The sequence below is a fragment of the Oryx dammah genome, unplaced genomic scaffold (assembly GCF_014754425.2).
Source record: "Oryx dammah isolate SB20612 unplaced genomic scaffold, SCBI_Odam_1.1 HiC_scaffold_16, whole genome shotgun sequence".
NCBI classification, from domain to species: domain Eukaryota; kingdom Metazoa; phylum Chordata; class Mammalia; order Artiodactyla; family Bovidae; genus Oryx; species Oryx dammah.
This window is the reverse complement of record NW_024070200.1, coordinates 36548035-36563062: the sequence shown is the minus strand read 5'-3', so window position 1 is coordinate 36563062 and position 15028 is coordinate 36548035. Positions and strand designations below refer to the sequence as shown.

At 41.4% G+C, this 15028-nt stretch overlaps 1 protein-coding gene across 3 annotated transcripts in view; it reads left to right on the top strand.

Annotated features, from left to right (window-relative positions):
- The window catches only part of HMG20A (high mobility group 20A), a 77706-nt gene extending 64759 nt beyond the window's left edge, over positions 1-12947 (top strand). The window contains exons 7-10 of one of the 3 annotated variants that reach the window (XR_005723967.1): positions 4953-5028; positions 5725-5903; positions 7390-7532; positions 10490-12947. Coding sequence is in view for 2 of the 3 variants with exons in the window: in XM_040257290.1 (XP_040113224.1) it covers positions 4953-5028; positions 5725-5940; positions 7390-7526 (429 nt within the window). In the remaining variant the exon portion in view is untranslated. Of the gene's footprint in view, positions 1-4952; positions 5029-5724; positions 5941-7389; positions 8240-10489 lie in introns of those variants that run through there. The other 2 variants (XM_040257290.1, XM_040257291.1) reach the window with 2 other exon arrangements.
- Positions 12948-15028: the final 2081 nt, after the last annotated feature.

The following is a 15028-nucleotide window of genomic DNA, read 5'->3' as shown; positions in this document are numbered from 1 at the left end:
ATAATAGCTTACTAAATTAGGTAATTTCAAAACAGTTGTAATTTAAAAAACTGGTTTGACAGTTGTTAAACACAGCCACACATAACCTCTTAGTATAATAAGAGTTAAGAAAAATAAGAAAGCACTATGAGTGAAAAAAAAAAAAAGCCACAGAAGCCCCATGGAAAGGAGCAACTGAATCAGACCTTAAAGATGACTTAGGTTTTGTAGGGGCATTTCATATATATACATATATATCTTTGGATAAAGTGGCCTGAGCTGAGTTATGAGGAAGTTAATAAAAGAGCAAGTATCTTGCAACATGCCTAAAACATCACGTTTCTAAATACATGCTTGTTTTCTTTTTCTTATACTATTAGGAATAAAATGGCAAATGCCATAAAACAGTTTTCGAGCTCACATCAAAATTACTAAGACCTCAGAAATCCTCTCACCTGACCCCCTCATTTTGCCAGTGAGGAAAATGACTTGCCTAAGAAAGGAGAGAATGTCCCAGAGTCACTTACGGAATTGGTTAGAGGCAGAATTGTGACTGAAACCCAGGCGTCTGTAGCCCAGGCTTATTAAGGTCTCTTGGCAGTGCCCGCCACACTATATAGAATAAACAGTGTTGCAAGTTAAAATGGGCCTGGCTGCCTGTGGTGTCAGCAAAATTTGTTGCCACTTGAGACAGAAATGATTTGATTTGTATATATGTAGTAAAGAAACCTATTGTATTCCTTAATGGAACTTAGATTCCTAAGACATTGTTACCAGGGTAGATACTGGGGAGCCCTGTTAGAGCTCAAGAAATGCTGACCTGAAAGCCGTTCGAGCCATTCTGCATAGCGGCGGGGCACTTCAGCCTGGTACAAAATATTGAGAGCATTCCTTAAAGTAAAGGGCACTTGAGAGAAGCATATCACTTCATGAGATTCTGGCCCTGAGCCTAGATCACAGCAAAATAGTTTCAGTTCAAAAGGCCTCTATTCTCTTACCCTCCTCAGTATATAGAATGAAAACCAAAGTGAAGAGTATTCTTGCTCCTCTCAAATCAGAAGCCAGCCTGCTAGACCCAGGAGTCAGCTAGTGTTACTCTCAAGAAAGTGTCTTAAGTCTCATGTGGGGACTAAGATAGAAATAATAATTTTGTTTCTCCTTTAATTTATGAAAAATGACAAAATGACACTCAACCTGAACAAATTAGACCCCTTCAATGACAAGGTAATGAAATCCTTATGATTTTAATCCCTTGAGCGGTCCTTGGAGCAGCTTAAGTATATCTGAGCCCCCAAGAGGATCCTCTCCAATGCCGAGTAATGTACTCAGTAATGGAAGAGTGCTGATGGTTTTTATGACGACTCTTCAGTTAAGTAGAATTCCTCTCTTGGCCTTTCAGAGACTGAACAGTTTCATTTAATTGCTGTGGTGTTTCTTATTTTGTACTCTTAAGAATCTGTACCAAGAGGCAGTGTGTTAATGCATTTATGTGGTGCTATCCTCTGCCCTTATGTAGTTAGCTTGGTCTGGACTGCTCTGGCAAGGAAGAAAACAGAATTACCTGTCTGAGCAGAATCTAAGCCTTGGAGAGGGCTCTTGGTACCATGGTAATGGGAGCCAGGCATCCACACCGACCCATCTGGCTGGCATATATTCAGACCTATAGCTAAGTAAATTGATCTCACATGACTGAAGCGACTTAGCAGGAGCAGCAGCAAGCCAGTACAGTTAAGTAAGAGACTGAGCAGGATGGGATGATAAAATTATAAGCCTTTATCTAAAGTCATTTGTGGACTTATATCTGTTATGTCTTGTACAGTAACAGAGTTAAAGCATATGGTAAGCCAGCAGAGTTGAGAGAAAGCCACTGTGAAATATATCTAAGATCTCTTCTGGAACCAGTCTTTCTTACCCATACATTAATTCTCTTTGAAATCCACCAAGAACTGGCTACCGTCTTACTTGGGTTTCTCTTACCTTGGGCGTGGGATATCTCTTCACGGCTGCTCCAGCAAAGTGCAGCCACTGCTCCTTACCTTGGACGAGGGGTATCTTCTCACCACTGCCCCTCCTGACCAGAGAGTTCCAGAAGAACATCTATTTCTGCTTTATTGACTATGCCAAAGCCTTTGACTGTGTGAGTCACAATAAACTGGAAAATTCTAAAAGAGATGGGAATACCAGACCACCTGACCTGCCTCTTGAGAAACCTATATGCAGGTCAGGAAGCAACAGTTAGAACTGGACATGGACCAACAGACTGGTTCCAAATAGGAAAAGCAGTACGTCAAGGCTGTATATTGTCACCCTGCTTATTTAACTTCTATGCAGAGAACATCATGAGAAACGCTGCGCTGGAGGAAGCACAAGCTGGAATCAAGATTGCCGGGAGAAATATCAATAACCTCAGATATGCAGATGACACCACCCTTAAGGCAGAAAGTGAAGAGGAACTCAAAAGCCTCTTGATGAAAGTGAAAGAGGAGAGTGAAAAAGTTGGCTTAAAGCTCAACATTCAGAAAACTAAGATCATGACATCTGGTCCCATCACTTCATGGCAAATAGATGGGGAAACAATGGAAACAATGTCAGACTTTATTTTGGGGGGCTCCAAAATTACTGCAGATGGTGACTGCAGCCATGAAATTAAAAGACGCTTACTCCTTGGAAGAAAAGTTATGACCAACCTAGACAGCATATTCAAAAGCAGAGACATTACTTTGCCAACAAAGGTCCGTCTAGTCAAGGCTATGGTTTTTCCAGTAGTCATGTGTGGATGCGAGAGTTGGACTGTGAAGAAAGCTGAGCACCGAAGAATTGGTGCTTTTGAACTGTGGTGTTGGAGAAGACTCTTAAGAGTCCCTTGGACTGCAAGGAGATCCAACCAGTCCATTCTGAAGGAGATCAGCCCTGGGATTTCTTTGGAAGGAATGATGCTAAAGCTGAAACTCCAGTACTTTGGCCACCTCATGCGAAGAGTTGACTCATTGGAAAAGACTCTGATGCTGGGAGGGATTAGGGGCAGGAGGAGAAGGGGACGACAGAGGATGAGATGGCTGGATGGCATCACGGACTCGATGGACGTGAGTTTGAGTAAACTCCGGGAGTTGGTGATGGACAGGGAGGCCTGGCGTGCTGCGATTCATGGGGTCGCAAAGAGTCGGACACGACTGAGCAACTGAACTGAACTGAAGAACTGGCTAGAGGCAGAGCTTTGCCTGTTGAAACTGGGACCTTCAGTGATAATTCTGTTGTTTGTTTTTAAATCATTCTGGAAAACTTCACTTTCTTTAAGAGGTGAAAGGGTAAAAATTAAGTACTCTGAAAGTTTCTTCAGGTAAATACATAGTTTTGCAGACCTCCATCCTAGCTGTCTCTCTTAATGAGCTGCCCTTGGCAGGCAGTTCACATAGCCCAACCCTCCATAACAAGGCAGGCACCAATATGAAAACAGGAGTTTGGCTGTCAGAGTTCCCTCATAGGCTGTTAACTGCTTAGCCTTTCTGCTGGGCACCAAATCATATTTGTGTTCAAATATAAAAGACTAGTGGTGGCAAGAGTAGGAAATATACATTCTATCTCTGGCACTAAATGTGTTTTTATAGGAATGATTTCTAGACTTTTTATACTGTTCTTTATGTTATAAAGGTTTTGAAATCCTCAGATTTCACTAGCAATTTCTTCAGTACTCATTTCCCACTGTTTTCTTTACCATCTTATGTTATGCAAGATTTTAAATACTGCCAAGACACTTATAATTTATATTCTTAATGCTTTCAACTTTAAATTCATTGTAGAAATTGCTGCTAAAGCATTTTGAAATATTGATTTTATTCACAAAGATCATTGTGGAATATGTTTTGCAGTGTTTTTGTGAGACTTTTATTTTTAATGGCTTATTGGTGAATTAATTTTAGGTTTATTATTTTTTCTCTCACATAATCCTTGGCATTCTCATATTTAGAGCCTAGTTATTACTGACTTTTGGGTTTTGTTTGTTTTTCCTGTGTCCGAAGAAAGTCTGGAAGATCCCCGTTACAGGCTGCCCTTGTAAATAAGGAGAAGTAAAAGTAGACGTCCTAATGGAATACCGTTATTATTGCTTGTGGCTGGCAGATCTCTGCTTAAAATTTGTATTGTCCACTCTGCAAAGTTAGATTGCATCATCCTATCTCAGCACTTTATATGCATAACCAACAGAAGCAATGGAAAAATCACCTAGAAATTGTTTCTCTATACCTACCTCTTAGATGAAAAGTTATGACCAACCTAGAATTGTGGTGTTGGAGAAGACTCTTGAGAGTCCCTTGGATAGCAAGGAGATCCAACTGCCATCCTAAAGGAAATCAGTCCTGAATATTCATTGGAAGGACTGATGCTGAAGCTCCAATACTTTGGCCACCTGATGTGAAGAACTGACTCATTTGAAAAGTCCCTGATGCTGAAAAAGATTGAAGGTGGGAGGAGAAGGGGACGACAGGGGATGAGATGGTTGGATGGCATCACCGACTTAATGGACATGAGTTTGAGCAAGCTCCGGGAGCCGGTGATGGGCAGGGAGGCCTAGCATGCTGCAGTCCATGGGGTTGCATAGAGTCAGATGTGACTGAGTGACTGAACTGAACTGACTGATACCTACCTCAGTCACTTTCTCCCTCACTGTTGACTATTCAGAGCAGAGAGCTAAGCAATGGTTTCCAACATCTCCATTAGGAAAATTTATGTAGGTTTGTTTTAAGGTTTCTCATTGCACAGCAGTTGTCACCTGAGAGATCTGAATACTTAACATGCTTGAGCTCTGTGAAAGTTTGGTTCCAAAGGAAAGGTGAATACATTTTATTCACAGCATCACCTAGACTGACTGATTGCTGCTCATCCTACTATTTCGTTAAGGAAAACATGACCATTGTGCCTGCAGGCACTACTGTTTAATTTAGTTTAAGAATTAACTGTTTTGTTACTTTGATTCACAGAAAGAAGCAGAAGTAAAGGAACGGTCTGTTTTTGACATCCCTATATTTACAGAGGAATTCCTGAACCACAGCAAAGGTGATTACCAGAGGATCGTGTTGTGTTCCTCACATCTGTGACAGGGGATTTAGTTGTCAGGAGAAATTAATTGCTCAAAAGCAATGGTAGCGATATTCCCAAACCTGGGACTGGTCTGGAAGAAGGAAACTGCTTCTATTTCACTCTCTATTAAAAATAGTTACTCAGAAACCAGTGGAGGAAAGCTCAGCCAGTCTTGTCAAAGTAGCTTTAGTCTCTGAATCAGAGGAAATAAGTATACCTCACTAATTCAGTTGCTTTCAGGCTGTTAGCCAAGAACCCTTTGTACAAATGAAAGCTTGCATGGATGTCCAAAATATAAAATAAATAAGAGCAAAGCTGACCCCACTGCAGTAAAGCTTTGGACCCACAGCTGTGCTTGCCCAGTCTCCCAGGATCCCCCTGTGAAACCCCTCAGGCTTCTCATAGCACAACTTTAAACAAACCAAACAAACAAACACTGGGAATTGCAGCTGTTCCTTGCAGTCTTGAGTATAGAATATGACCAGCTTTAAGAATTAAAATAACTCTGGAGAGCCAGGCGTCTTATTGCTGAAATTGCTATCTGAAAGGCCATAATAAGACTAGGGACAAGAGGAGGGGTAGCTAATTAGCTAAGCAGAACTTCTAGAAGAGTCACTGGGACTCCTCAGAGACACTGTGTTACCTGTGTTTTGGGGGGGCTTGCGTCCTCAGCTCGGGAAGCAGAACTCCGTCAGCTTCGCAAATCCAACATGGAATTTGAGGAGAGGAACGCAGCCCTGCAAAAGCACGTGGAGAGCATGCGCACAGCGGTGGAGAAACTGGAGGTGGACGTGATCCAGGAGCGCAGCCGCAACACCGTCTTGCAGCAGCACCTGGAGACCCTGCGGCAGGTGCTGGCCAGCAGCTTCGCCAGCATGCCTTTGCCTGGTAACATCAGCCCCCCTGAGTCGTGAAAGCCGTGGGGCTGGGGAGTCGCTACATATGTTGGCGTTGGTGTGGTGAGGCAGAAGTCTCCCTTCAGGGGGAAGACCAATAAACTCTGAGGTCGTTTCCCCAGAGTTTTCTGTAGGTCATGTAATAGAATCTCAGTATTGGTTAAAATCTGGAGGTCTTGCCTGGAGAATCCCCACGGAGAGAGGAACCTGGTGGGCTCTAGTCCATTCCGTCACAGTCAGACACGACTGAGCCACCAAGCACAGCACAGCCCATTGGTTAAAATAATCCAAAATTTCAGACTCTCTGCTCAGTTAAATTTTCCTTCAATTATATTTTAACATAATCTACTTTCTATTAAGCTTAACTTGATTTTCAGAATAGTTAAAACTGTGTAATAAATCCTCAGTGGAGTGCTTTTCTTTTTTTTTTTAATTGTGCTATAATTGACGTATAACATTGTATTAATTTCTAGTGTACAACATAATGATTCTATATCTGTATACGCTGTGAAATGATCACCGCAAGTCTAGTTACCATATGCTACCATGCGTGTATGCACGCCAAGTCACTTCAGGCGTGTCCTACTCTTTGCAACCCTGTGGGCTGTAGCCCTCCAAGTTCCTCTGTCCATGGGATTTCCCAGACAAGAATACTGGAGTGGGTTGCCATGCTCTCCTCCAAGGGATCTTCACAACCCAGGGATTGAACTCTTATCTCTCCTGCGTCGGTAGGTGGGTTCTTTACCGCTAGTGCTACCTGGGAAACCTGTGCTACTGCTAAGTCACTTCAGTTGTGTCCGACTCTGTGTGACCCCACAGACGGCAGCCCACAAGGCTCCCCCGTCCCTGGGATTCTTCAGGCAAGAACACTGTACCACCATACAAAGTTAAAAACAAATTTTCCTTCTTGTGATGAGAACTTTTAAGATACACTTTCTTGGCAGCTTTCAAATATGTAGTACAGTACTGTTGACTACAGTCACCATACTGCACACTCCACCCCCATGACTTAATTTATTTCATCACTGGACATTTTTATTTCTTGATACCCTCTCCCACGTCACCTGTTCCCCCAGAGCACTTTTCTGATATAAATGTGCTGGCTCTGTGATACTGTCTTAATAGAAAGGAAAATAAATACTCATATTTCTTATATATGTTTTCATGTTGCAAATAGTCACAGCAGATCTAAGAGAGTCTTTAACCTGTTTTATGCAACTACACCTATATGCTGTGCAGCAATAATAGTCCATCTGTTTATTTAGAGTATGTGGATTAATTTCATTTCTTTGAAGTCTAAAAGTCTCTCCTCTGAAATTAAAATCTTCTCTGTGGAGCAGACCCCGTTAGAATCAAGTTTCTTTTGCTGTGGAATCACTGATCTGTGTTACTATTGAACTGAATGGGGAAGCTTTTCTTACTTTCTCTTATCTCACTTCAGGAAGTGGAGAGACACCTACAGTGGACACTATCGACTCCTATATGAACAGACTGCACAGTATTATTTTAGCTAATCCCCAAGACAATGAAAACTTCATAGCTACAGTTCGAGAAGTTGTGAACAGGCTTGATCGTTAGGGAATGGTGAGTGCTCACTGACTTGATTTGTACATGCCAGCACATCATCAAAACTAAGATGGCATTAGACTTTATTAATACTATTAAAATCCTGGAATGACATTGAATAAGTGAGTTGGAGGCTTAAGATTCCTGTTGCTTGGTTGCTAAATGTAGTAAATAGTGTTGGAAAACTGAATCAAGATAGTTTTTCCTCATGCATGCCTCCATGTGGCTTAATAGAAAGGGCATGATTTTTGTGGTTGGATCTCAATTCTAGCTTTGTCACTTATTAAGTTGTATTCTTAGGTATTAGTTTCCTATAGGGTTTTGAAGGTTGAGTGAGAAATTTAAAGGAAATAACCCCCCAAAGAACACATTGGACAAAATAAGTATCACTTAATTGTTAAGCTTCCTTTTCTCTGTAAATTCAACGATAATTTAACGATAACAATAGTCAGTGAGACATTGTATGTGTACAAGCCTATGTCAGTAAGCTTTTCATTCACCACTCAATATCAGAGTAATAGTTGTGTGTTAAATGTTAATGTGGACTAAACTTACAGTGAAACAGTTAATGCCTTGATTGAATATATTTAAAAATATATTAACTCTTAATAAGTGAAAGGAGAGAAATGAGAAAATAAACTTTTAAAAAATACATTCAAGAAATGACTTGTAATATGTTTTACATCCTTTTGGAAGAGAAAAAATACATTTCCAAAGGAGGCCTGCCTTTATAAACTTTTTGGTACTAACGGTCAGTCATCAGTATCATTTCTTAAATGGAACTGGTATTTTTTCACTCAGATTCCTAGAGATAGGAATCTCTAGGAATTTAGTTTGTCATTCCATAATTGACACCCCTTTGGTCTGTCAATTAAATTGTTCCATCCCTGCAGTCATATGAACTATGTGGAAATCTTAGGGTTGGATCATACAGTGAATGGCCATATATGGATCCTAAAACAAGAGTGGATGGCAGGATACACTTCTTAGAAAGGCTGGTCATGGATTTATATCTTTATTTGTCTTACAGGTAAATGAGCATACTCATATACATGTTCATATTCTAACATGGTCTGGACCTTGAGCAACATGTGCAAGAATAAATAACGCCTATAATTCTTTATCTAACGAGGTCGTGTCTGCCCGCAGAGACAAAGGCAGTCATCTCTCTCCTTCTTGGCCACAGGCTCCAATAGTAACTGTACAGGGCGATTTGTCATACTTTATCCCAGTCGTGCTCTGATGGGGGAAAGGATTACTGTCCTTCTAGTGAGTAGCCAGATGGAACAGACCATACTTCTATGAGATGACTGGACTCCCTACAGAATAAAGAAACGGCATTACTGCTGCTGTTTATGAAGGAAACAGATTGTAAATCTAGGTCTGGGATTTTCAGGAGCTCATCATCCTTCTCATTTTCACCCAGTGTTTTCAATTAGCACTCTGGTAGGCTTGAAAAGAAAGAGCTGGGAGAAACAGTGTGGAGGACTATGGAAGAGCATGGTAACTGATAACATGCTGTCTCCTCACATAGGTAAAGGGCAGTTGTTGTGAGTTTTGAGCCAAAAATGGTTTTCCATTTTGAGCATTTGGCCAGTAAGACTTTTCTAAAGCTTTACCCATCTTAAGGATATAAACTGTCATATCTGCTTTCTGAGGTGTCTTTGAAAACCTAGAACGTTATTATTATCCTTGATTTTAACCTACAAATATTTTGCCCTTAAAAGAAAGAGTAGCTGAAAATGTGAACGGTTTTGTTACTACAGATTTTTACAATCTAGCCATGTAAACATAACTAAGAATGGTTAGTTCTCCACACCCTGAAACTGTCAAATGAAACAGTTATAAAGACTGTGATTAATTCTAGCTTGGCTTCATTACACAAATATGTACAGACAACTAGGCCTGATGTCCCCAGCATTCATGGTGCAATTCATTACTCTGACATGGGCTTGGCAAAGTTTTCTTCCTTTGTCAGGAGCCAGCAAGTGAAAGGAAGCGAATGGTCTGTGGTTTTAGAGGAGCATGTTAGAGCTGGAAGGGGCCTTTAGAAATCCCAACATTGTACATACAAAGAAACTGAGTCCCAGAGAGGTGAGATGTCTTGCCTAAAAATACCTAAGTAGGCAAGTGCAGATTCTAGAACTAGAACACCTGTATCTAAATGCAATTGAGTTTCTAGAACATTGATACAAGGAGATAGGGATGGGTGTCAAGGGAGAGCACTAAAAAATCTTAGAATGAAAGCAGTAAGATAAATGGGGGCTAATTAGGAAAAAAGTTACAATCCAGCAATTATAATGTAAATTTTTGTTCAGCCATTTTATAATTATTTTTTATTAGAATGGAAGAATTAACCCAGCTGTCATCTTTCTTTGTGGCTAACTTATACTTAGAAAAAGTGGAGCTGGGAGGAAGCCATAGGGGTGATTTCACATGGAGAGGTGACTACTGTATATATATACAAAAGCCATATGTTGCTTGATTTCAGTTGAACCAAATGATAAATAGTTACCTGTTTGAGGACTGGAAAGAAAACAACTTTTTTATGTGATTGCACTTTTATAGATGTAAGAATTTATTCATCTTATGCACACAGTACTTCCCTACACATGCAGGGAGCCTTAGATTTATACTTGAAGAAGTTGGTTTGATTGACCAGGACCAAAGTACTCATTTTTCATCATCAAATTTGTCCCTGATACTTGGTTTTCTGTGTTTAGCTGGCAATTTTCCAACCTCCCCATTGTGGCTGAACTGGAGCAGGGCCACGTTTGTCGTTGAAATGTCTAAAATGCCTCAGTGAGGTTGGCTGCTTGCAGTTTTATGAGCTCCTTGATTTACATACACCCTGCTACTCACCTTAACCCTTTTGAAAATAGAGCATTGCAGTATTTTCACCCGAAGTCTGAACCCTTTCTGATCTGTGTTTCCCTTTTGGTATCTTTTTTCGTTTGTTTTTTTTTTTCTCCCAGTTCTACAGGTCTTAGAGCTCCAGGATGTTCTGTAAGTGGTTTTACTTGTTCAGAATGAGAAGCCATCCATGGAAATTTGAGTTGAGTGGAGGCAGAGAGGGCGTACAGATTATTCTGCTTGTGAAAGAACCATCAGTTAGGAGGTACATGCCTTCACCCCAGGAAGCCATGTGAGGGAGCAGCAGAAGGAGCATGTGTGTGAACTTCCTATGGGATTGTCCTTGTGAAGCTTTGACCGTGTGCGAGTCTTCAGTCTCCTGTCGTCTCTGCTTCTGTTCCAGCGGGCCTGCATATACTCTGCTGACTAGACACCCCCGAGACAGGCACCTTCTGCAGCAGAAAGGAAGCCTTCTCTTTGTTCTGCTTCGTTCAGATTGGACTCTTTTATCAGTGGCTCTGTGCTTTTTATCAGTGGTTTTCCTACCTAGCTGTCACTTCTTTTCTTAACGCTTTTGGGGGTTAATTTTTTTATATTTTCTTCACCCCACCAAGTTAGATGTCTCCATTTTCTGACCTCTGGGCTTTGTTGCTCAGCAGGGCTCTGAAGGAGAGTTTCTCTCATTGGACAGGCCCAATCTTCTCCCATCATTGTCCTGCTGTGACTCCAAAGAAAGGAGCTTCTTGTTGACAGTGTCCTGTGGAGCGAGGCTGTGTCTCATACCCCACACAGCGCTCAGTGGGTGCCAGCCCTTGTAGTGGAGGCTTTGTGATTGCTGCCCTGAAGGAGAGCACTCTTTCCTCCCGCCTTGGTACTGCCTGCTGTTTTCTAAGCACCGCTCCTGCACGTACCCTGCGTCCTGGCCCCAGCAAGGCTCTTCTGTTCCCATCTGTTGGCAGTGACTTGTGGAATATTTTTGCTGAGGGAAAGGTCACTGGTAAACAGGACAGAACAAGAAAGTAGTTTCTCACTTGGTATTGAAAAAGATCCTAAAGTTTCTTATAAGTGAAAACAGAGGAAATGCCTGTGTGCTTGAGGTGTACTGAGTTATGGATACGGATGGCGGAAATGTCATCAGAATACTGCCAGCTGACAGAAGAGAACACGGAGGAATTCTCCATCCTTTGTCTTTCTTCTCTAATCATAACTGCATAGTCTGTGTCAGAGGGACAGGCTTTCCTTCCTTCTGCCCTCTTGTGATTTTAAAAAAAAAAAAATAGCAAAAGGGAAGAGAGGTTTCTGATTTTCACCTCAGGGTTTGGTTTTATTGTGTTATGTGTTGATGCTGTGAAGCACAAGGCTGGCAGTTGCAGCTGAGATCTTTGGAACCAAAGCAGGGCACGCTGAGCCCACTGTCCAGGCACCACGCCACCAAGGGCAGGTGGAAGTGTGGCCCCCTCACAGTATGCTCACAGGCCAGGGTGCAAGCCAGACACCCCCATCATGTTGCTGCAACCCTCCTGTCTTCTCAGCATCTCCTCCCCTGATTTCTTTCTTAACCCAAAGGAAACAAAACAACAGCAAAAAAAAAAACCTTGTTAAAAGTTCTTACATGAACACACATCAAATTTTCATGTACTGAAGCTCATACATATACCACCTTGGCTGTCTTTGAGAATAAGAGCCTATCATTATCTCTCTAAACCTGCCAAATCACCTGCTCTTCTGTGTTTTCCTACTCTCACTGGCCATTCCTAGCTCTTCTCTCAGACACTCTGCCTGCTCAGTCCAAGCTGGAATGTACTGTCTGTGGCAAAAGGACAGCCAAGCCAGTTCTGGAGTTTGTGTCTGCCTTCTGCCAAATACTTTGTCTCCTTTCTTCGTCCTCATATTTCTCTCTGTCTCGCCTTTATGTTAGTTTTGCACAGTATTATTAGCAGTGCTGTGCACCAGGGAAGGCTGTAATAGGTCCAGAGCTCATCCTTCTCCTTCGTCTGGATAGATAACTGACAATGACTTGAGAGACATCCCTAATCGGGAATGCATGAGATCTCCAGAAAGCTGGCAGTTTGAAAGCATTTTCACAAAATAGCAACCTGCTCCTGACATGCTGGCACTCCCAGCAGCTACACCTGACTCCCTGGTGGCTGGAATTCAACTGCCACAAAACAAGAAGTTTCTGTGAAGCAGGTCTGTCTTGCCTGCTGTCTCCTGTGTCCAGCCAGAAAGGTAGTAAGTGAGCTCAGAGGCTAACACAATACCTAATTCACATTTCCCAGTAAACTTGTAGATATTATTGCACTAATATGTTCTTCTCAAGAAATAAGTTGTTGCCTGTTCAGTGTTACAGATTTCTTTCTTTTTATTAAAACACAAAGAGCAGCTGAAGAAAATGAGACAGATTCTGACAATGAAATTTTAGGAAAAAAATGTGTACATGTGTTTGAAACTGTTGAAATGCCAAGTTTTCTGTACAAGTGTTTTTGTAATTAAACTTTTAGATTTTCCTTGTTTTTTAAAGAAGTCGATATGCTTGCTTGATGTTTGCCGCATTAAAAACTTTTCTGTGTTGAATCCACTAGATTCAGTTTTACCTGCATTGCCTTCTTATCTTAAAGACTTTGTCAACTCTACATTAATCATTGTCTGTTACACTTTTAAAATGGTAACATTCATTTTATTAATTGCTTATTCAAAATGTGTCTTAGTCTGTTTGAGGGTTCAGTTCTCCTAATGTATGCTATAAGAATACAGTGAATTAGAATTCATTTTAAGGTAGCAGTAGTATTCTGGAGGCAACTTGAAAGAAGTCTCATGTTCTTAAAGTCAGTGACTTCAGCCCCCTTGATAGGAGGCCTAAAGACGGTCTTCCTTTTGACTGAAGAGAGAAATTTTCCTTAAATACTTGCTTTTAAAAGTAACCACTACTTCATGAGTCAAAATCTGTTTTCAACGAAATTTGTCACCTACTTCCAGCATGCTCTTAAATTCTAGGGGTGAGCTCTTCTGGCTTCCAAAGCCTGCTGCCCTCCTAGTAAGCTAGTTATATGGCATTGGGCAAGACTTGCTTTGTTCCCAGTTTCCTCATCTGACATGCTCATCTGACATGCCTCAGCTCTCTTACACTTGTCAGAAAGACAGAATTGGGTGATGAATTGACCGTACTTTGGAGGCCAAGAAGAATCTTAAATGAATGCCAGGAATTATTGAGGCAACTCAGGGTCAGACTTGACTACATTTAACAGAAACTCAAATCAGCAAAAGCTTAAATAAGACACATCTCTCTCACTGAAAAGTATTCCAAAGGTAGGCAATCCAAGACCAGTATAGGGGGCTCTTGTCTGCACCACAAGAAGGTTCCTTTCTCAAGGTCATTTCATGGTCAAAACCAGCCACTTGACCATCAGCCATCATTTGAAATTCCTGGCAGCTTAAAGGAAGAAAAAGGGCAAGGACAAAAATGGGCAAACTCAGCCGAGTCAGCACCCTTTCAAGAGTCTTCCTAGAAACCACACAACGCTTCCAGAATGCAGTCATGTGACAACAGCTAGCTACTGGAGGCCAAGGAATGTCATCTTTCCTCGGGCATTACTACCTCCAATAATATACAGGTTTTAGTCAGTAAGGAAGGAGAAAATAAATGCCAAGCAGGCAACTGAGTTATTTACATGACTCATATGTGACTGTATGTATGCATAGGCCAGCGCAGACTCTAAGGCCAGCCCTGCTCTGCTAGTGAGCAAGATGTATTATCCTGTCTTTGCCCCTTGGCCATCATGAATGACCATGTAAAACTTGGTACTTCCCCCCACTTAAACAGCCAAAAAGCTGACAACCAAATTCAACCAGAGTTAGCATTTTCCTGTTGCCACCTTAGTTCATCCCTTCCCTCTCAACAGCTGGTGGCCAGTCTTGTCTGGAAAAGTCAACATAACCAGGTGGCAGTATTTCCTCCAGTTGTTTGTTCCCTTTCTCTAACTGTTCAGCATCTGCTGGATTAAAACAACAACAGGATAATCTTTCCCTACGGGTGGGGAGATTGAAGTATTGCTTGGCAGAAAAGCTCGTAGCTACTTCCTGCCCTCTAAATTTCCTGCCTTGCAACTGAGGGTTCCAAGTCAAGGACCTTGTCTTTGTTTTATTTATTTACATGCTAACACATAGCCAGTGCTTAAAAATATATTTTACAATATCTATAGAAATAAACACTAGCTCATACCCTAGCTCACAAAAAAGATGAGGATTGAGAATTTAAAAGATCAAGTGAAAATGTTAATGTACTTCCTCTTACCCAGAAACCATTTCAGTTTAGTGCTGGGGGAACATGGTCCATAGGGAGGATTGTCTGCCAGAAGCATAAAATGTCAGTTCTCTTAGGCTAGAAAAATGCAGAAAGGAGGAGGAGCTGTGAGATAAGGATGGCATTGGGAAACTAAGAGCAGGGTCAATGCAAATAGCCCAGATAGAAGGATTTTTGTAAGCCACTTGCAACTACTGGGATGGAAAGAAAATGCCTTAGATGTTTAGATAAGAATATATAAGACAGTGGGTATAGAAGTAGCCTTTTGTCTGAGTCTCGAACACCAGAGCCAGTTCTTTATTTCTGTGTTTTCCATTTCATGTCAGTTCACTGTTTGAAACTACAAAAGTATTTTATAAAA